The 22,902-nt window shown below is 44.2% G+C and overlaps 1 protein-coding gene across 1 annotated transcript in view; it reads left to right on the forward strand.

Annotated features, from left to right (window-relative positions):
• LOC117517961 (ryanodine receptor 1-like) overlaps positions 1 to 22,902 on the forward strand; it is a 200,213-nt gene that overhangs the window by 55,371 nt on the left and 121,940 nt on the right. Inside the window, exons 28-47 of the mRNA XM_034179082.1 lie at positions 2,136 to 2,310; positions 2,413 to 2,621; positions 2,725 to 3,083; positions 4,463 to 4,592; positions 4,750 to 4,910; positions 5,037 to 5,196; positions 6,637 to 6,723; positions 6,852 to 7,078; positions 7,153 to 7,591; positions 7,663 to 8,241; positions 8,350 to 8,550; positions 11,929 to 12,040; positions 12,146 to 12,289; positions 13,154 to 13,427; positions 13,508 to 13,622; positions 15,989 to 16,121; positions 16,209 to 16,303; positions 16,378 to 16,513; positions 16,621 to 16,807; positions 16,913 to 17,024. Of these exons, the coding sequence (XP_034034973.1) occupies positions 2,136 to 2,310; positions 2,413 to 2,621; positions 2,725 to 3,083; positions 4,463 to 4,592; positions 4,750 to 4,910; positions 5,037 to 5,196; positions 6,637 to 6,723; positions 6,852 to 7,078; positions 7,153 to 7,591; positions 7,663 to 8,241; positions 8,350 to 8,550; positions 11,929 to 12,040; positions 12,146 to 12,289; positions 13,154 to 13,427; positions 13,508 to 13,622; positions 15,989 to 16,121; positions 16,209 to 16,303; positions 16,378 to 16,513; positions 16,621 to 16,807; positions 16,913 to 17,024 (4,035 nt within the window). The remainder of the gene's footprint in view (positions 1 to 2,135; positions 2,311 to 2,412; positions 2,622 to 2,724; positions 3,084 to 4,462; positions 4,593 to 4,749; positions 4,911 to 5,036; positions 5,197 to 6,636; positions 6,724 to 6,851; positions 7,079 to 7,152; positions 7,592 to 7,662; positions 8,242 to 8,349; positions 8,551 to 11,928; positions 12,041 to 12,145; positions 12,290 to 13,153; positions 13,428 to 13,507; positions 13,623 to 15,988; positions 16,122 to 16,208; positions 16,304 to 16,377; positions 16,514 to 16,620; positions 16,808 to 16,912; positions 17,025 to 22,902) is intronic.

A 22,902-nucleotide genomic window follows, 5' to 3' on the forward strand; every position in this document is an offset into this window, starting at 1 on the left:
GATATGTCTTTGGGATGGTTATGAGTAATTTTTTCTCTAATAGTTAAAATTTTATTAGCAAAGAAAGTCATGAAGTCATTACTAGTTAAAGTTAAAGGAATACTTGGCTCAATAGAGCTCTGACTCTTTGTCAGCCTGGCTACAGTGCTGAAAAGAAACCTGGGGTTGTTCTTATTTTCTTCAATTAGTGATGAGTAGTAAGATGTCCTAGCTTTGCGGAGGGCTTTTTTATAGAGCAACAGACTCTTTTTCCAGGCTAAGTGAAGATCTTCTAAATTAGTGAGACGCCATTTCCTCTCCAACTTACGGGTTATTGGCTTTAAGCTGTGAATTTGTGAGTTATACCACGGAGTCAGGCACTGATTTAAGGCTCTCTTTTTCAGAGGGGCTACAGCATCCAAAGTTGTGCTTAATGAGGATGTAAAACTATTGACGAGATAATCTATCTCACTCACAGCATTTAGGTAGCTACTCTGCACTGTGTTGGTATATGGCATTGGAGAACATAACAAAGAAGGAATCATATCCTTAAACCTAGTTACAGCGCTTTCCGAAAGACTTCTACTGTAATGAAACTTATTCCCCACTGCTGGGTAGTCCATTAAAGTAAATGTAAGTGTTATTAAGAAATGATCAGACAGAAGGGGGTTTTCAGGGAATACTCTTAAGTCTTCAATTTCCATACCATAAGTCAGAACAAGATCTAAAGTATGGTTAAAGTGGTGGGTGGACTCATTTACATTTTGAGCGAAACCAATTGAGTCTAATAATAGATTAAATGCAGTGTTGAGGCTGTCATTCTCAGCATCTGTGTGGATGTTAAAATCGTCCACTATAATTATCTTATCTGAGCTAAGCACTAAGTCAGACAAAAGGTCTGAAAATTCACAGAGAAACTCACAGTAACGACCAGGAGGACGATAGATAACAACAAATAAAACTGTTTTTTGGGACTTCCAATTTGGATGGACAAGACTAAGAGTCAAGCTTTCAAATGAATTAAAGCTCTGTCTGTGTTTTTGATTAATTAAGTTGGAGTGGAAGATTGCTGCTAATCCTCCCCCTCGGCCCGTGCTACGAGCATTCTGACAGTTAGTGTGACTCGGGGGTGTTGACTCATTTAAACTAACATATTCATCCTGCTCTAACCAGGTTTCTGTAAGGCAGAATAAATCAATATGTTGATCAATTATTATATCATTTACTAACAGGGACTTAGAAGAGAGAGACCTAATGTTTAATAAACCACATTTAACTGTTTTAGTCTGTGGTGCAGTTGAAGGTGCTATATTATTTTTTCTTTTTGAATTTTTATGCTTAAATAGATTTTTACTGGTTGTTGGTGGTCTGGGAGCAGGCACCGTCTCTACGGGGATGGGGTATTGGGGGGATGGCAGGGGGAGAGAAGCTGCAGAGAGGTGTGTAAGACTACAACTCTGCTTCCTGGTCCCAACCCTGGATAGTCACGGTTTGGAGGGTTTAATAAAATTGGCCATATTTCTAGAAATGAGAGCTGCTCCATCCAAAGTGGGATGGATGCCATCTCTCCTAACAAGACCAGGTTTTCCCCAGAAGCTTTGCCAGTTATCTATGAAGCCCACCTCATTTTTTGTTGACATTGACATGTCAACAAAAAAGTTGCCAGTTGACATGCACTGGCAACTGTGAGATCTGAATTTACCCCAGGTGGACTCCTGTAGAAACATCTCAAGGATGATCAGTGGAAACAGGATGCACCTGAACGCAGTGAGCTTTATGGCAAAGGCTGTGAATACTTATGTACATGCAATTGCTTAGTTTTTTATTTTTAATAAATTTGCAAAAAAAAAAAAAAAAATTCTTTTTTGACATTGTCATTATGTGGTATTGTGTGTAGAATTTTGAGTATAAAATGAATTTCATCCATTTTGGAATAAGGCTGTAACATAACAAAATGTGGTAAAAGTGAACCACTGTGAATCCTTTCCAGATGCACTTTCTCCATTTGCAAGATGCTTTGTTTTTGCAGCTACTTGTTGTAGAATTGATGTTGGTGTTTTTGTATTTAGAAGGGTTTGTCTTAATTTGGAAGTCTTGTGGCATCTCTTAGCCATCATACATGAATGATAATTACATTTATGTATTGTGTTTTTCAGGCTCAGCGGTGGCACATGGGAAATGAACCATTTGGTCGACAATGGCAATCTGGTGATGTGGTAGGCTGCATGATTGACCTCACAGAGATGAACATCATGTTTACCCTTAATGGCGAAATGCTGATTAGTGATTCAGGATCAGAGATGGCCTTTAAGGATGTAGAAATTGGAGAGGGTAGGTACTGTGACAACTGGTATGGCCCATGAAAGGAATTTCTTTGTATTGGTAATTGTGTTTATTAGGACTTGTTTCTGATGCATATCAAACCCTCTCTAGGCTTTATACCGGTGTGCGGTCTGGGCATGTCCCAGGTTGGCAGAATCAACTTAGGCCAGAATGTCAGCAGTCTACGTTACTTTACCATCTGTGGTCTACAGGAGGGTTTTGAACCCTTTGCTATCAACATGAAAAGAGACATTACTATGTGGTTCAGCAAGAGCCTGCCTCAGTTCCTTGCTGTGCCCAGTGACCATGCTCACGTTGAGGTAAAAAAAACACATTGTAGTAAAATTTTGTTCCAATATGGTTAAGTAAATATTGACGATATCAACACATGACATCTATTTTTTTTTTCCACCAATGCTATAGGTCTCACGTGTGGATGGGACAGTGGAAACTCCCCCTTGTCTGAAAGTGACACACAAAACTTTTGGATCCCAGAATGCCAACACAGATCTGCTGTTCCTCAGACTCAGTATGCCAGTTGAGTTTCACGAGACCTTCAAAATCCCAGCAGGAACCACTCTCCTCACTCGCACCTTGACCATCCCAGAGGAAGAGGTGGTAGAGATCGACCCAGACTCTGATTTTGAAATCCTCAAGAAGTCAGCTACTCGCAAGGAACAGGAAGAAGAGAAGAAAGAACCTTCTGTGCCTAAGGAGATTCCTGCCATCAGAAATGGAGAGAATGCAAAGGATGCCTCAACTGAAAAAAGCAAGAAGAAAGGGTTTGTAATTTTGTACTGGTGGCAGTTCCTCATAGTCTGAGAGGTTTTCTTCTTCATCTTCTTTTATACGTTTTTGAATAAGTTGAATGGGAGCGTGGAATTTTCGACCGCAGTCAGGACAAGGAATGGTCGGCGGGGGTCTCAGTTGAAGGAGTTTTGCTCTTCTTCTTTCACGCTTTTCTTCTGCTGCCTTGATGCATTGTTACTCCAAATGTAGAATGCCGGATTTGCTTCTGTTTCTCTGGGACTGCCGATCTTTCACTAAAGTTTCAAAAGACTTGGAGTCGATATCAGTTTTGTTGAGGGTGTCTTTCAGCTGGCCAATGAAACGGCGTAGAGGGCGACTAAGGGGGGGGAGGGGGTTTCCCAGATGACAATTCACTGTAAATGGTGACACGGGGCAGATAATTTTTGGGGCATCCTGACAACATGCCAGCCCATCTGAGATGGTGTTCTGCTATCATTGCTTTGATGCGTTGGAAGTTTGCTTTTCTGATGAGATGTTGATGGCATAATCCTCCCATTTGATGTGACCACATCTGAGTTTGCGCTGATGGAATCTTTTGAGTTTCTTCAAATCACGTTGATACATTGGCGATGTTTCACAACCATAGAGGAAGGTGGAGAGAACTTACTGCCTGGTAGACCATGACCATTTTCTTCAGTTTGAGGTTCTTGTTTTTTGAAGACACAGAAGAGGAGTTTCCCAAAGGCAACATCAAATAAGTGAATTTAATTTTTGATATCTTTTTCGGATGAGCCATTTGATGACAGTGCCTCCGAGATACGGAAAATCCACAACATTCTCAAGAGTTGTGCCTTCGATTTTCACAGTTCGACACATGCTGGTTAGGCATCGGTCGGACTAGAACCTTCATCTTTTTGATATTCACATTGAGTCCGAAATGGGTGTATGCACTGACAAAGTTATTGATGGATACTTGAGTCTCATCTTCGGTCGGGTTGGGGCAGCCATGTCGTTGGCATAGTAGAGTTCATAACTTGTACAGCGTTGTGCTATTAAGAAAGTCTATTTGGAGTTATAGAGAACCAGAACAGGAAAAGTGCATTGTACGCATGTACACAGTGTAACTTTTCAACATATTCTTATGACCTGTCTCATATGAAGAGTTAAGTGTGATATATCATGCATATTCCCACAAACTTCCACACACATGCACAACTCACATTTCACATTTAATGTTCATAAATGGTGGTTAGTCTTAGGGTTAGAGATTGAATAACAATAATAATAAGACAAGCATCATCACCGCCTGCTAGCTGACTTATACCTGAGATATGTATGAATTTTTGTGCTTTTCATACGTTTCACTCCAGATTTTTGTGACGATAACCTGAACTGTTTGTTCAATTTGCAGATTCCTTTTCAAGGCTAAAAAGGCTGCATTAATAACTCCGCCCCTGGTTGTTCCCACTATACCCCGCTTAGTAAAGGATGTGGTGCCAGATGATCGGGATGACATTGACATCATCCTCAACACCACAACAGTAATTAACACATGGTGTATTTCAAGTTATATTCGCTATTTTTGTATCTTGCAACACTTCTGTCGCTTCAGCACTTTTGCAAATGCTTAATTAGTATTAAAGCTCACTTTAAATTGCTCTAATATTAGTTTTCCCAACCACACCTTTCTTTGAACAGTACTATTACTCTGTCCGGATCTTTGCCGGGCAGGAACCCGGTGGTGTGTGGGTGGGCTGGATCACACCTGATTATCATCAGTATGATCTCCATTTTGACCTCAGCAAAGTGAGAAATGTAACAGTCACCTTAGGTGATGACAAAGGAAACATTCATGACAGGTGTGTTATTGTTGAAGACAGTAAACATAAATAAAATACTTAAACTGGCAAAAATTGCATCCATTTTTTTGCATTGCATTTTGGCTAATATTGCATTTTTTGTGTTTTCCCCCTTCTCGTCTTCAGTATCAAGCGTAGTAACTGCTACATGGTATGGGGAGGGGAATTCAGTAACTCCCAAACTCGGGTCAGTCAAGAGGATTTTGTGATTGGCTGTCTTATTGATTTGGACACAGGACTCATGACTTTTACTGCTAATGGAAAAGAGATCAACACATTTTACCAGGTTGGAAATGGTTTCAATCTACTAGTTATACCCAGTGGTATACCCAGCTAACTTTTTCATTGGCGGGATAGCTTTTCGGCTATTTTTGAAAACCATAGGTAGATAAATTAGGTTCCATTAAATTTAGTTGAGCTAACTTTATGTCAACTAACATGTTTTCAAATAAAGTCAAAAATATTTGTGAACTCTAAAAATTATACATATTTGTTTCTGTTGGAGTTTGTACACTAATTCAATAAGCAAAATCGACATCGCAAGAAGGTGACAAGCATCACATTGAGGAGACGGAAGAGCAGGAGTAAATACTAACATTAATTTCCATGTGTATTATTTGAATCATACTTGCTGCACTGTGAGCAAACTGTATATTGGCTAGAAACTACTTGTTTATTTAATTATTTATGTACATCTTGATCATTATCTGCTCTTTGCATGCTAAGCCTTTTACTTTTACAAAGGATTTTCTTTCACCAAAACATCAAATATGGGCTTCTGGCAAATTGTTGCTGAACTTTCAGGTCTTCTTTTTAACAAAACCCTCCTCTATACCACTTCATTGTGAATTGGTATAACTGATGATACAAAATGCAAAACATGCGCTATGCACAATTTCTCCAATCACAGGCATAGAAGCCTATAACTTCTTCTGAGTTGTCTGGGTGTCTTGATGGCTTTCCTCACTCTTCTCCTTGCACAGTCGCTCAGTTTTTGAGAACTGTCTATTCCATACAGATTTACCACAGAGTGCCATACTGTTTGTATTTCTTCATAATTTATGTAAATTAAGTTAAGTATTCAGTGACTTGAAAATGTTCACGTATTCATCCGCTGCCTTGTCTGAAGAAAGCTGGCAATAAAACTGATTTTAAAAAACCCCATCATGAAAAAAAAAACAAAAAACGTGAGACTGGGCTGTATTTACATGTATTATACCAAAGTGTTCCATTACTTATGCAGCCCATCATCTTGGATTTTATATTTTAAATTAATTTATATCAAGTTGTAGAGATTTGCTTTAAGTTTGAGTTTAAGGAAGATAATTTTAGAAATTTTATTTATTTTTTTGTATTTGAAATGGCATAAACAAATTAAAATGTGTGAAATACCAAATGTTTCAATACTTTTGGAGGGCAATGTAAAAATAAATAAATTAAGAGAGAGAGAGAGAGAGAGAGAGAGAGAGAGAGAGAGAGAGACATATATATATATACACACACACACACATACACACACACTACTAACTAATTTATTAATGTTAATAGCGGCAGCTTCAGCTAAACATTTTAGCTAAACATTCGGTTCAGTGTCATCACTGTTGATTTTGCAATTAGCGGATTAGCGGTTATCAAAGCTAATGCTTAGGTTAGCTGTGTCCACCACTGGTTATATATTTAAAACTAAGGTTATTTATTGATAGCACTTTATGTTGACTTTGTTCAGGTGGAACCCAACACAAAATTGTTCCCAGCTCTTTTTGTCCTACCTTCAAGTCAGAATATGGTTCAGTTTGAGCTAGGCAAGCTTAAGGTCAGTCACAAAGAACCTCTTCATCTATTCTGCAGTCATTCTTAAAAATAGAATTATCTATTCACAGGTGTAATTATCTCACTATTTTCTAATGTGCATCATCTCTTTGTTTCAATGTTTGTTTCCAGAACATTATGCCGATCTCTGCAGCCATGTTCAGGAGTGAACGCAAGAACCCTGTCCCCCAGTGCCCTCCTAGACTTGATGTCCAGATGTTGACCCCAGTAATATGGAGCAGAATGCCCAATCATTTCCTTGCTCCAGAGACGGGGCGTGTTAGTGAGAAACTGGGCTGGATGATCCAGTGTCAGGAGCCGCTGACCATGATGGCTCTCCACATACCGGAGGAAAACAAGTCAGAACAACCAATATTTGTTGTTGTTGTAGTTTTGGATTTTCTGTCTGAATACATGCCTTTGCCTCTTCTAGGTGTATTGACATTCTAGAACTGTCTGAACGTATGGACTTGCTAACGTTCCACTACCACACATTAAAGCTGTATGGCTCAGTGTGTGCTCTGGGAAACAACCGTGTGGCTCATGCTCTCTGCAGTCATGTGGATGAATCTCAGCTTTTCTATGCCATAGAGAACACTTATCTGCCTGGACCAATAAGAAGTGGCTTCTATGATTTGCTTATTAGTATGCACCTGGAGTCTGCCAAGAGGAACCGGTTGGGTACCAACAAGGAATTCATAGTTCCAATGACTGATGAAACACGAAGTATTACCTTGTACTCTTACAAATCTCAGGCTTTACCTGGGGTTGGCCTCACTACATGTTTGCGTCCCAAACTACATTTTTCCCCTACTGGATTTGTTGGAACAGATCTAGACATCTACACCCTGAGTCCAGTCATACCATTAGAGGTGAGGTAAAATCTGTTCCTTCACACATTTTACTGTTTTGCAAATAATCAAATATGTGCTTGTTATTGTAGGTGCTAAAGACGAAGGCCCTGAACATGCTAACCGAGGCTGTGCAAGATGGGGGACAAGCCATGAGAGATCCTGTGGGGGGCAGTGTTGAGTTTCATTTTGTTCCAATCCTGAAGCTCATTAGTACCCTCCTCATCATGGGCGTCTTTGATGATGAAGATGTCACACACATCCTGAAGATGATTGAACCAACTGTTTTCAATGCCAAGAAAGCAGAGGAGCATGCTGAGCAGCATGCTAAGGTGAAGGAGGAGAAGGAACAAAAAGGTCTCACAAAAGTGGGTGCGGTTAAGGAAGAAGAACAGGACGTTACAGCCAACGGAATGGAAGATGAATTTGAAGATGATGGCATGGGTGAAGAAATGGAGGATGAAACTGAGGAAGAAGAGGAATTAGAGGAGGCAACATCTGGCATGCCAGGTGAAGAAATGGTCGATGACACCGAACAATTAAATGGAGAGAAAGGTGCTTTTGAGACAGAGAAAGAGACACACACTGGGGAGACAAGTGGTGACACCAGTGAAGAACATTTTGAGCAAGGACTTTTCCAAATGAAGCTACCAGAGTCTGTCAAACTACAGGTATACTCGTAGAATGTAATGAAATTATCCCTTCTCTTTTGAATGATCGTACTGAAGACCATTTTTCTAAGTATGAGTACTTCATTAACTGTATTTTTCTCCCTGTAGATGTGTACCCTACTGCAGTATTTCTGTGACTGTGAGCTGCGTCACAGAGTGGAGGCCATTATTGCTTATTCCGATAAGTTTGTTACTCAGATACAGACTAACCAGAGGCAACGCTACAATGAACTAATGATGGCTTTTTCCATGAGTGCTGCTGAAACTGCTCGCAAGACCCGAGAATTCCGCTCCCCACCACAGGAACAGGTACACTCATTTATATTTAAAGTACAGGCTCTATTAAGTTCAAGAATAAACTTCATTCTAAAATGCATGAACAAAATAAGGTCAGCTCTGCATATGCTTTGCTTTTCATTGGTATTGTTACTTTTCTTAATAGTACCTGTACACCCAGCTGTAAATGGGTACCAGCCTTGGCTGAGGAAGTAACATGTCAGTCTAGCGTCTCATCCAGGGGAAGTAGAGTATCATCCACTTCACGCTATGGAATTTGGGGATATACATCAGCACCAATGGGTCTCAGAGCCTATAGCACTTGTTAGCACTACAAAACAGCCACTGACCAAAGGTGTGATAAAATATGGGAAAGGTCTTGCATAATCAAATGAAAGCTATTGCATGCAGAACAAGTGCAAACAGAGATTTCTGACGTTCGCCAATCCGGATCCATATCAACTCCAAAATTCAGTGTAGTCTTCCATGCCCTAATATCTATGTGTGGTGTAAATTTGATGAGACTCTGTGAAGTAGTTTTGAAGAAATTCTACAAAGCCTATATAAGGGAAATCTTGATCCAGAGTCTGGATCTGGATCCGGTGTTCTGTCGAGATGAGGTGCGCCGTGGCACCTCATCTCGACAGATAAGTCTGTCGAGATGAGGTGCATCGTCGAGATGAGGTTCCTCGCGTAACTGCATATGTGTGCACTGAAAAAATCACTTGACGAAGTTCGCTTATTTTGATGGGCAAGTAAATGTATAAATTGCTCATCCGAACGTAGTAATGTATAAAATCTACTCACTATAAAACGATAAGTATTTTTTGTATCCATGGTGAATATTTGGTGAGAATCCGTGAAGTAGTTTTGACGTAATCCTTCAAAGCCTATATAAAGTGAATCTTGATCCAGATTCTGGATCTGAATCCAGATCACCTCCAAAATTCAGTGGAGTCTTCCATGGCCTAATACGTATGTATCTGTGGTGCAAATTTGGTGAGAATCAGTGAAGTTGTTTTGACATAATCCTCTTAAGCATTTATAAAGAGAAATCTTGATCCCAAATCTGAATTCGGATCCGGATCACCTCCAGAATTTAATGGAGTCTTCCATGCCCTAATTTGTATCCGTGGTGAATATTTGGTGAGAATCCGTGTAGTAGTTTTGACGTAATTCTTCAAAACCTACATAAAGTGAATCTTGATCCAGATTCTGGATCCAGATCCAGATCACCTCCAAAATTGACTGGGTTCTTCTGTGGCCTAATATCTATCTGTGTCGACAATTTCATCAAAATCCGTGCAGTAGTTTTGATGTAATCCTGCTAACAGACAGACAAATAAATAAATAGATAAATAAGCGCCAGTGATTTTATTACGTCCTTGGTGGACTATTAGAAGATTTCCAGTGTTTAAAATTAACATTTTCTGTTGCAAATGATGAGTAGAGGGTCTGTTTTTAGCTTTGCAGGTTGCCCTAGAGTGCAGGAAAAAGGCTATAGATTTTTTTAAAATTTCTGGGGAAATGAGGGGGTAGGGGTGGGGGCATACCTTTAACACATTCAGTCAAATCACATCCCCCCCCCCCCCTCCCTTTTACGTGAAACTCTATCTACCCCTACAAAACTGGACAGATTTTGATGTTGTAATAATGCACAAATAACTTTTTAGAGTATTTGACTTACTATTGGTTCACAATTATTAATGTGGGAGAAAGCATACACTCAAAAAACTGACATGTTGGATGAACTCAATTCAGTTATGAGCAGGATTTCCATCTAGTAAACATATGTGGCCCCAACTCAAATCAAGCACATCCATGCAAGATAATTTAATTTAGTTTTATTTTTTTACCCACAGGGTGCACTGGCTGCCATGAGACTGAGATACTGACCATGTAGATAGACATCAGTTTGATTGTTGACCTTTCCCCGTCTCCATTGTCCCTCTTTCATTTCCCTGCACAGTCTCAAAACAGTAAAAAACAAACAAACCTTGAAACGATGCTTTCTTTTATTAGTCGCTTCTCCACATGAATTGTTCATGAATTGCTTGAATTGAAACATTTAAACCACAGAATCTTGTCTCTGCTGTTTGCGGATGATGTGGTTCTGTTGGCTTCATCAAATCAGGACCTTCAGCGTGCACTGGGGTGGTTTACAGCCAAGTGTGAAGTGCCTGGGATGAGGATCAGCACCTCCAAATCCGAGGCCATGGTTCTCGACCGGATAAAGATGCCTTGCCCTCTTCAGGTCGGTGGAGTGTCCTTGCCTCAAGTGGAGTTGTTTAAGTATCTCGGGGTCTTGTTCACGAGTGAGGGACGGATGGAGCGTGAGATCGACAGACCTATCGGTGCAGTGTCTGCAGTGATGCAGTCGCTATATCGGACCGTCGTGGTGAAGAGAGAGCTGAGCAGGGGGGCAAAGCTCTCGATTTACCGATCGATCTACATTCCGACCCTCACCTATGGTCATGAGATTTGCCTCATGACCGAAAGAACGAGATCGCGAGTACAAGCGGTCAAGATGAGTTTCCTCCGCAGGGTGGCTAGGCACTCCCTTAGAGATAGGGTGAGGAGCTCTGTCACTCGGGAGGAGCTCGGAGTCGAGCTGCTGCTCCTTCATGTCGAAAGGAGCCAGCTGAGATGGCTTGGGCATCTTTTCCGGATGCCCCCTGGACACTTTGCTGGAGAGGTGTTCCGGACACGTCCCATTGGGAGGAGGCCCCGGGGAAGATCCAGGACACGCTGGAGGGACTACGTCTCTCAGCTGGCTTGGGAACGCCTCGGGGTTCCCCTGGAGGAGCTGGGGGAGGTGTGTGTGGATCGGGAGGTCTGGGCGGCTTTGCTTGAGTTGCTGCCCCCGCGACCCGACCTCGGATAAGCGGAAGAAAATGGATGGATGGATGGCTGGATGAAACATTTAAAACTACTTTGGATTCTGAGATACACAATTCCATACTTTTGTACCGAGATCAGATAGAAGGGACTACACAGCCCTATGGAATAAAGCTTTGCTTTTTTTTCCTCCTGTAATAGTAAATACACAACAGTATTCTTTTAGCGCTTTGTATTATCCATTTTTTAACCTTCAATAAGAGTCTTTTACTTCTGTTTGTAGTTTTGTTTGCAAGATTTCTAGAACACTAACATCTGACTTTCACAAAACTTTGTTAAAAGATAAAATATTTGCACAATTCCACAACACTGTAAATTTTAAAAGAGTCTTCAGATGAAGTACCAGGACACCCCCCCCCCCCCCCCCCCCCACACACACACACACAAAATTGTTGTTTTTTGTTTAACACTGGAGCATGCATCATTTTGGACCTTGGCAGAATTATGTAATTTAATAAGTGTCTTTAATAAATAAAAACATACTTGCTTGTGCTTTAATTTGCTACTGTGTAGGTTAACATGCTGCTGAACTTCAAAAATTGCATGGACGATGAGGAGTGCCCTGTCCCAGATGAGGTCCGAGATGCTCTGCAGAATTTTCATAATGATCTTCTTGCACACTGTGGTGAGTTTTCATCTATCAAGCAGTGGCAGTGACTTTGACCATGTCTTCAGATTATGGAATCCATAATAACATTCACATCATAAATATTTGTGATCTTATACTCAGGTGTTCATATTGAAGAAGAAGAGGAAGAAGAACAAGTGGATACTTCTGTCCGCGGCCGACTGCTTCGTATGTTGGAAAAGGTGAAAAGATTCCGTCAGAAAAAGGTAGAGGTGGACCCTGAATCCCAGGAAGATAAAAAACCAAGTGAGCCATCTTTTGATGACGTCTTATTCAACTTATTTTAAGATCACTGTTTGTTGTGGGGAGATGGGGGTGGAAATATTTAGCCTTCTTACCAAAAGTAATCATCATTCATTGCCATTGGCCTCCATCTTGATTCTGTCCTGGCTCTATGATGCCTTCCTTTTATGATGTTTTCAGGCCTTTTGCTTGCAGTGGTCAGCCTCGGCTTGCTTCATGCAGTTCTTGTTGTCTTCAGCGTGACTGGTTTGTGGCTGCCTCTTCCCATGTCTCCAGGTCAATGTGTGTAGATCTGAGGTCCCTTTTGTAGGTGTCCTTGTAATGGAGTACTGGGTGGCCTCTTGACTCCTTCCCATGTTCAATTGTCTGTACAGAGGGTCCTTGGGGAAACGGCCAACTACCGTGCATCTTACATGTCCTAGCCATTGCAGTCGGCCCTCAGAAAGCATAAAGAAGATGGTTGTGGACTTGTCCTGATTGATTGTATACATCTTGGAGATCTTGTCTATTTGATGGCCAGCATTCTTCTAAGATGTGTGAAAAACATTTAGTCTATTCTCTTGACATCCGTATGTTGCTCATGTTTTGCTTCCATAAAGGATGGTACTAAGGATGTAGGATTGGTAGACCTTTATCTTCATGGCCATGGTCAGGTTTCTGTTACAGTATGCATCAATATAAATAGGAAAAAAAGAATCTGAAATAGTGAAAGCCCAGATATTATTTAGCTTTTTACATTTTAAAATGTAATGCATGAGAATTAGAAGGTTTGTGGAAGGTAATAAATAAATAAATAAATAAATAAAGTAACTCTATAACTCATACCATTTTATGTATTATTATTTATTTTTATTGTTTCTTGTTCAGGCACTTTGCAAGAGTTGGTTTCTCATACTATGATCCACTGGGCCCAGGAGTCATTTATCCAGAACCCTGAGTTGGTGCGTATGATGTTCAGCCTCCTTCACAGGCAGTATGATGGGTTGGGTGAGCTTATTCGTGCCTTGCCCAAAGCCTACACAATCAATGCAGTGTCAACTCAGGACACAATGGATCTGTTGGAATGTTTGGGACAGATCCGCTCACTGCTTATTGTCCAAATGGGTCCAGAAGAGGAGAGACTCATGATTCAAAGCATCGGGTTGGTATCACTTTTCACGTTTTCGCTGAATTGAATCATGTCAGTAATTATATGCTGATTTTTTTGTTTTGACTTTTCAGGAACATCATGAGTAATAAAGTGTTCTATCAGCATCCCAACTTGATGCGAGCTCTCGGGATGCATGAAACTGTTATGGAAGTCATGGTTAATGTACTTGGTGGCGGTGACTCAAAGGTACATAGTTCAGTTTACCCTACTCCATTATGTAGTGCATCTGGAAAAGTATTCACAGTACTTCACTTTTCCCACATTTTGTTATGTTACAGACTTATTCCACAGTGGATGAAATTAATTTTTTTTCTTCAAAATTCAACACACAATACCCCATAATGACAATGTTATAAAAGGTGTTTTTTTTTTTTTTTAGATTTTTGCAAATTTATTAAAATAAAAAAAAACTAAGAAATTATGTGTACATAACTATTCACAGGCTTTTTCATGAAGCTCAAAATTGAGCTCAGGTGCATCCTCTTTCCACTGATCATCCTTGAGATGTCCCTTGAGGTCCCACAGTTGCCAGTGAATGTCAGAGCACAAATCAAGCATGAAGTCAAAGGCATTGTCTGTAGACCTCTGAGACAGGATTGTCTTGAGGCACAAATCTGGGGAAGGGTACACAAACATTTCTGCTGCTTTGAAGGTCACAATGAGCACAGTGACCTCCATCATCCATAAATGGAAGAAGTTCAGATCCACCAGGACTCTTCCTAAAGGTGATTGCCCGTCTAAACTGAGAAATCAGGGGAGAAGGGCCTTAGTCAGGGAGGTGACCAAGAACCCAATGGTCACTCTGTCAGAGCTCCAGCATTGATCTGTGGAGAGAGGAGAACCTTCCAGAAGGACAACCATCTCTTCAGCAATCCACCAATCAGGACTGTATGGTAGAGTGGTCAAACAGAAGCCACTCCTGAGTAAAATGCACATGGAAGCCCATCTGGAGTTTGCGAAAAAAAAAGGCACCTAAAGGACTCTCAGACCATGAGAAATAAAATTCTTTGGTTTGATGAGACAAAGATTGAACTCTGTGGCATGAGTGCCAGGTGTCATGTTTGGAGGAAACTAGGCACCATTCTGACAGTGAAGCATGGTGGTGGCAGCATCATGCTGTGGGGATGTTTTTCAGCGGCAGGAACTGGGAGACTAGTCAGGTTTGAGGGAAAGATGAATGCAGCAATGTACAGAGACATCCTGGATGAAAACCTGCTCCAGAGTGCTCTTGACCTCAGACTGGGGCAACGGTTCATCTTGCAGCAGGACAATGACCCTAAACACACAACCAGGATATCAAAGGAGTGGCTTCAGGACAACACTGTGAATGTCCTTGAGTGGCCCAGTCAGAGCCCAGACCTCTGGAGAGATCTGAAAATGGGGTGTTGTGAGTAGAATTTTGAGGGGAAAAAGAATTTACTCCATTTTGGAATAAGGCTGTAACAGCAAAATGTGGAAAAAAGTGAAGCACTGTGAATACTTTCTGGTTGCACTGTAGTTGTCATTTTTACACCAAGTGCCCATGACCTATAAACTGCAAATGCATGTCTGTTCATTGGTGAGTCATTGTGTGACCGTTGGTCTTAAAATGAGGTGTGGTCAGGCACAGTGTTGGAGCATTGCTCTTTTAAGTAAGCAGTGAGTGGTTATGCAATAGGTCACCAAAATTGGGCGTAAAGTCAAGTTTGTTGCTGTTATCTATAGAGTGCAATATTCAGATACACCTTACATCGGGGGGTTCATGACACACATGCACTCTGCATGTACCCACAGTGAAGCTGATCAGTTATACAGCTTCATCATGAAATAGTATGAAGAGGCATTTTCATAAAAAGAAGAATTGAAAGCTCAGCTATAGTTTGCCAGAGGGCACTTTGAGAGACACAAGCCTAGATTTGATCTGTTTTGTTGTATGAAAATCCTTCTCTGTGCAACTCCATTATGAAGCTGTGAGTGATGAAGCAAAATGTAAAACTTGCCCTATTCGCAATTTCTCCAGTTGCAGACACAGAAGCCTGTTGTCTTGTCATCTTTTTGGCTTTCCTCACTAGTCACCTTCTTGCAGAGTCACTCAGTTTTTTTGTTGTTGTTTTTTTTTTTTTTTTTTGGGGGGAATTGTTGCCTCTGGACAGATTTACCAAACAGTAAAATACTGTTTGTATTTCTTAATAACTGAGGTAAATGAAGTCCAAGACATAATCAGTGTCTTGAAAATGTGCATATATCCATCCCCTGATTTGTATGAAGAAGACTAGATGTGAAAGTAATGATTTTCATGTGTTATACCAAAGGGTGCACTTATTATTTATTTTAAGTCATGATGTAGAGATTACTTTTCACTGTGAATCTGAAGGACTGGGTATCATTTTAGAAATTTTAATATAAAAAGCCTGATTTTTTTTTTTTTCTTTTTAAAAATTTTTGAAGTCATAAATTCAAACAAGCAAGAGCTTAATGGTGGACAAATGTCTTCACATCACTGTATACTATCAAGATAGAGCCTGTAATGTGTTACTTAGCTTTGCATTCAAAACATATTTTTCTGACAACAGGAAATCAGATTCCCTCGTGTGGTAACAAACTGTTGCCGTTTTCTGTGCTACTTTTGTCGTATCAGTCGACAAAATCAACGTTCTATGTTTGACCACCTCAGCTACCTTCTGCAGAACAGTGGCATCGGCCTTGGTGAGGATAATTATCGGGTTCCACCACATTTTTCCTGATGATGTATATATGAACTGTGACAGAGCTGGACATTGTGTTATTTTTCAGGGATGCGTGGCTCCACCCCTTTGGATGTGGCCGCAGCCTCTTGTATTGACAACAATGAGCTAGCATTAGCGCTACAAGAGCAGGACCTCGAAATGGTAAAAATAAAAATACATGAAAAAAAGATGCCATGCAAAATTGTTTATGCTTCAAAATGCTGGTTTTCTTATAGGTGGTGAAATATTTGGCTGGATGTGGACTTCAGAGCTGTCCGATACTCCTGTCTAAGGGATACCCTGACATTGGCTGGAATCCTTGTGGTGGAGAGAAATACCTTGACTTCCTCCGTTTTGCTGTATTTGTTAATGGTCTGATTTTTAATTAGCTACACTGTGCAATATTTAATCCTTGTCCCTCCACAGTGTGTTTTTTGCATCCCCATTAATATCAAAGCTTGTTATTTTGCCTCCTGTAGGTGAGAGTGTTGAAGAGAATGCCAATGTGGTAGTGCGCCTCCTCATTCGCAGGCCTGAGTGCTTTGGTCCAGCACTGAGAGGGGAAGGTGGTAATGGTCTGCTGGCTGCAGTAGAAGAGGCAATCAAAATATCAGAGGACCCTGCAAGGGATGGCCCAAGTATTAAAAAAGACAGACGCTTCCCAATGTAAGATAGTTTAGGCCTCCTCTGAAGAAGAATGAAGTTCCAAGTATTATCCCTGCCCACATTAGTGTTACTCCAGCAGAAACATTTACGATACTTTCCTCATAGGTTTGGAGGAGAGGAGCAGCATGAGGAGAACAGGGTGCACCTGGGAAATGCCATAATGTCCTTCTACTCTGCCCTTATTGACTTACTGGGACGTTGCGCTCCAGAGATGCATGTAAGCTGCCTAATATGTTGTGTTGCTGCGGTGAACTGATACATTTACAGTGGTATGTAAAAGTTTTGGCACCTCTAATGATTTCCATGATTTTTCTTTATAAACCATTGGTTGTTTGGATCAGCAATTTAAGTAAAATATATCATATACCAGACGAAGACACTGATATTTGAGAAGTGAAAGGAAGTTTCTAGTATTTACAGAAAGTGTGCAATAATTATTTAAACAAAATTAGGCAGGTGCATAAATTTGGGCACCCCAACAGAAAAAAGTATTTAGTAGATCCTTATTTTGCAGAAATATCAGCCTCTAAATGCTTCCTATATAGTGTGGATTCTGGTTGAAGGTATTTTGGACCATTCTTCTTTGCAAAACATCCCCAGTTCAGTCAGGTTTGTTGGTTTCCTAGCTTGGACAGCCCACTTAAAATCACACCACAGATTTTCAATAATATTCAGGTCTGGGGACTGAGATGGCCATTCCAGAACATTGTACTTGTTCCTCTGCATGAATGCCTTAGTAGATTTTGAGCAGTGTTTAGTGTTGTTTTCTTGTTGAAAGATCCAGCCCCGGCACAAATTCAACTTTGTCACTGATTCTTGAACATTGTTCTCAAGAATCTGCTGATATTGACTGGAATCCATGTGACCCTCAACTTTAACAAGATTCCAAGTATCTGCACTGGCACCACAGCCCCACAGCATGATGGAACCACCTCCAAATTTTACTGAAGGTAGCAAGCGTTTTTCTTGGAATGCTGTGTTCTTTTTTCTTTTCACATCACTTTATTCCAAAATGAAGCTGGCTTGTCCAAATGTGCTTTAGCATACCTCAAGCGACTCTGTTTGTGGCGTGTACGCAGAAAAGGCTTCCTCTGCATTACATCATCATACAGCATCTCTTTGTGCAAAGTGCGCTGTATAGTTGAACGATGCACAGAGACACTATATGCAGCATACTTGGAGGAGAGGACCTTTAGTGTGATGGCTGGCCATAAACTATTGAAAACAGCAGCCTTACAGTATGGTGTCCCGCAAGGTCCTGTTTTGGGGCCACTGTTGTTTCAGTTGTATGTCCTTCCCCTCACACTCATCAGTTCTGTTTCTGTTCTCTGCCAGCAGTACTGGGTCTGTCTGCTGAAGACAGTGGCCACCTGGGGCGCAGGGCTTGGCGGCTCCGGTGTTCTTCAGATCCGTTGGTGGTGGAAGCTGTGTGGGATCCGGCTCTTCTCTCACCAGACGTCTTCTATCTTCGAGCCTGCCCACACGTCACCTTGTGTAAAATTGACATTCCACCATATTGTTATTGTCTGTACTTCGTTGTGCGATTCACAACATTAAATTGTTACTTTTTGGCTTATCCATTGTCCATTCATTAACGCCCACTGTTGTGGGTCCGTGTCACGACACTTTCACAACAGGATTTCTCGGCCAGCGTCATGGATCCCGAGGGGCGTCAACCATCGCTTGAACAGCCAATGGAAGAGCGAGGTGCACAGGCGCCAGCAGGAGGCGTGTTAGGTGAGCTGCAGCACATCTTAACCGCTTTTACTGCTCGGTTGGACTTAGTTACCGAGCAGAGCATCATTCTCAATCGAAGGATGGAGGCTCTCACCGCCCAGGTGGAAGCGCATGCTCAGGGCGCTGCTGCAGCACCTCCTCCTGCTGACCGAATGCCAGAGACAGACATTCCACTGGTCATTCAACGAAGCCCCCCACCTTCCCCTGAAGCATACATAAGCCCTCCGGAGCCATACGGAGGCTGTGTGGAGACGTGCGTGGACTTCTTGATGCAGTGCTCGCTCGTCTTTTCACAGCGTCCCGTCATGTACGCGTCAGACGCTAGCCGGTTGGCTTACGTTAGAAATTTGCTTCGAGGAGAGGCACGCGCCTGGGCTACGGCACTCTGGGAACAGAATTCACGGCTCCTATCAGGGGGAGTGTGAGGGAGTTCCGACAGGTGTTTGACCACCCTCATAGAGGCAAGACCGCTTCAAGCGTGCTGCTGTCGATACGACAGGGGTGTCGGAGCGCAGCGAAGTATGCAGTCGACTTCCGCATCGCGGCAGCGCGAGCCGGCTGGAATGCTGTTGCGCTCCGCGCCGCCTTTGTAAACGGACTGTCTCTGGTCCTTAAGGAGCACCTGGTGGCGAAGGACGAGCCGTGGGATTTAGACGGGCTTATCGACCTGGTTATACGGTTAGACAACCGATTAACAGAACACCGACGGGAGCGAGACGAAGGGCGTGGTCAGGCACAAGCCGTCCCTCTTCCTCCCGGGTCCGAAAGGGAGCCAACTTCCTCACGCTCCACAGCCAGGGCTCTCCACGTGACGACAGCTCCCCCTGCTGACGTTGCTATGGAAATGAGCAGAGCCAAAAAGTGATCAGATCAGAGACAAAGGAGGCTGATCCGTGGAGAGTGTTTTCTCTGCAGCTCAACCGAGCACACACAGAGAGAATGCCCCAAACAGTCAAAACAGCAGCACTCGTCCTTAGAGACTGGGCTAAGGGTGGGTCACAACACCCACGCGGGGAGACCCCGACAATCTGCACGTATCCCAGTCACGATCCTGAGTGGGGATCTAACCCTTCACGCCCCAGCACTGGTGGACACGGGGTCAGAGGGGAATCTGCTGGATAGCAGATGGGCAAAGGAGGTTGGGCTCCCTCTAGTGGCCTTACCGTCACCATTGTCGGTGCGGGCACTAGATGGCACCTTTCTTCCACTAATCACACACCAGACACAGCCAGTGACATTGGTGGTGTCTGGGAATCACAGGGAGGAGATTGTGTTTTATGTAACACCTTCTACCTCCCGAGTGATTTTGGGTTTTCCATGGGTGTTAAAACACAATCCCCGGATTGATTGGCCATCTGGGGTTGTGGTTCAGTGGAGCGAAACCTGCCACCGGGAGTGTTTAGGATCCTCGGTTCCACCCGGTGTGACAGCTAAGGAGGAGGTTTTAGTCGCCCCCAATCTGGCGGCGGTGCCAGCCGAGTACCATGACCTTGCTGACGTCTTCAGCAAGGATCTGGCACTCACGCTGCCCCCGCACCGTCCGTACGATTGTGCCATTGATTTGATACCGGGCGCTGAGTACCTGTCCAGCAGGCTGTACAACCTCTTACGTCCGGAATGCGAATCAATGGAGACCTACATCCGGCACTCGTTAGCTGCCGGGGTGATCCGGAACTCCACCTCTCCGATGGGTGCTGGTTTCTTTTTTGTGGGCAAGAAGGACGGCAGACTCCGTCCATGCATTGATTACCGAGGGCTGAATGAGATCACGGTTCACAACTGATACCCGTTACCCCTGTTGGATTCAGTGTTCACGCCCCTGCATGGAGCCCAAATTTTCACAAAATTGGATCTTAGGAATGCTTATCACCTGGTTTGGATCCGGGAGGGAGACGAGTGGAAGACGGCATTTAACACCCCGTTAGGTCACTTTGAGTACCTGGTCATGCCGTTCGGCCTCACCAATGCGCCCGCGACGTTCCAAGCGTTGGTTAATGACGTCTTGCGGGACTTCCTGCATCGGTTTGTCTTCGTATATCTAGACGATATACTCATCTTTTCTCCGGATCCTGAGACCCATGTCAAGCATGTACGTCAGGTCCTACAGCGGTTGTTGGAGAACCGGCTGTTTGTGAAGGGCAAGAAGTGCGAGTTCCACTGCACTTCTTTGTCCTTCCTGGGGTTCATAATCTCCTCCAACTCCGTCGCCCCTGATCCGGCCAAGGTTGCGGCGGTGAGAGATTGGCCCCAACCAACAAAAACCATAGGAAACTACAACAGTTCCTTGGTTTTGCAAATTTCTACCGGAGGTTCATCAAGGGCTACAGTCAGGTAGTTAGCCCCCTGACAGCCCTGACCTCCACAAAAGTCCCCTTCACCTGGTCGGATAGGTGCGAAGCCGCGTTTAGGGAGTTAAAACGCCGGTTCTCGATTGCACCGGTTCTGGTGCAGCCCGATCCCAATCGCCAGTTCGTAGTTGAAGTGGACGCCTCTGACTCAGGGATAGGAGCCGTGCTATCCCAGAGCGGGGAGTCCGACAAGGTTCTCCATCCATGTGCCTACTTTTCCCGCAGGTTGACCCCACCTGAACGGAACTATGACGTCGGCAATCGGGAACTCCTTGCGGTGAAGGAGGCTCTTGAGGAGTGGAGACATCTGTTGGAGGGAGCATCGGTACCATTTACGGTTTTCACAGACCGTCTGAACCCCAGGCAAGCCCGCTGGTCGCTGATCTTCGGGCGTTTTGACTTCCGGATCACCTACCACCCCGGGACAAAAAAACAACGATCTGACGCCCTGTCCCGGGTGCATGAAGAGGAGGTCAAGACCGAGCTGTCAGACCCCCCTGAAACCATCATCCCCGAGTCCACTGTCGTGGCCACCCTTACCTGGGACGTGGAGAAGACCGTCCGGGAGGCCCTGACACGGAGCCTGGACCCGGGGACAGGTCCGAAGGACAAATTATACGTCCCACCAGGGCTTCGTGGCCCTCCCGAAGCTCCCGACGGCCCAGGAGACTGCAGACCTCCTGGTCCACCATGTCGTGCGTCTGCATGGGATTCCATCGGACATTGTCTTGGATCGTGGTCCTCAGTTCTCCTCCCAGGTCTGGAGGAGTTTCTGCAGGGAACTGGGGGCCACCATAAATCTCTCATCTGGGTACCACCCCCAGACGAACGGGCAGGCAGAGCGGATGAACCAGGAACTGGAGCAGGTCCTCCGCTGCGTGACCTCCGCGCACCCGACGGCCTGGAGTGACCATCTGGCCTGGATCGAGTACGCTCATAATTGCCAAGTTTCATCTCCCCGTTTGAGGTGTGTTTGGGGTACCAGCCCCCATTGTTTCCGCTAGTGGAGGGAGAGGTCGGGGTGCCCTCGGTCCAGGCCCATCTGAGGAAGTGCCGTCGGGTGTGGCGTACCGCCCGCTCTGCCCTGCTCAGAGCCCGGACGAGGGCTAAGGCCCATGCAGACCGTCGGCGTTCCACGGCCCCTGCATACCAGCCCGGGCAGGAGGTTTGGCTTTCCACAAAGGACATCCCCCTGCAGGTGGAATCCCAGAAGCTCAAGGACAGGTACATAGGACCCTTTACCATCCTCAAAGTCCTCAGTCCGGCCGCAGTGAAGCTGGTAGCTTCAGCTTCACTGCGGATTCATCCAGTGTTCCATGTTTCACGGCTCAAACCCTACCACACATCAGCTCTCTGCACCCCCGGACCGGCGCCGCCTCCTGCCCGGATCATAGATGGAGAGCCTGCCTGGACCGTGCGCAGGCTCCTGGACGTCCGTCGAAAGGGCCGGGGTTTCCAGTATTTGCTGGACTGGGAGGGGTATGGACCCGAAGAACGCTCCTGGGTGAAGAGGAGCTTCATCCTGGACCCCGCCCTCCTGGCCGACTTCTACCAGCGGCACCCGGACAAGCCTGGTCGGGCGCCAGGAGGCGCCCGTTGGGGGGGGGGGTCCTGTTGTGTGGGCCGCTGAAGAGGAGGTACTGCTGGCCCACCACCACCAGATGGCGCCCTGCTTGGAGTGCGGGCTTCAAGCACGAGAGGGCGCCGGAGCCACTGGGAGTGACAGCTGTCACTCTTCATCAGCACCAGCTGTCACTCAGTCATCTCATCACCATCACCATAAAGGCCGGACTGCAACTCCACCTCCTCGCCGAGAAATCAGCTACCATTCAGGTAATTTCTCTGCTGACTTATCTTTGACTAATAGTCTGATCTCAGTTGCAGCCGTTTTCCTGTGACGTGTCCTTATCTGCGGTATTGGCGTTTGGTGTGGACTGCGACGGCTTCGCCTCACACCCCAAACCAGATAAGTGGTTTCACAGGAGCTGTACGAGTGTGTGATTGGAGGTG

This window comes from Thalassophryne amazonica, chromosome 9 (genome assembly GCF_902500255.1).
Source record: "Thalassophryne amazonica chromosome 9, fThaAma1.1, whole genome shotgun sequence".
NCBI classification, from domain to species: domain Eukaryota; kingdom Metazoa; phylum Chordata; class Actinopteri; order Batrachoidiformes; family Batrachoididae; genus Thalassophryne; species Thalassophryne amazonica.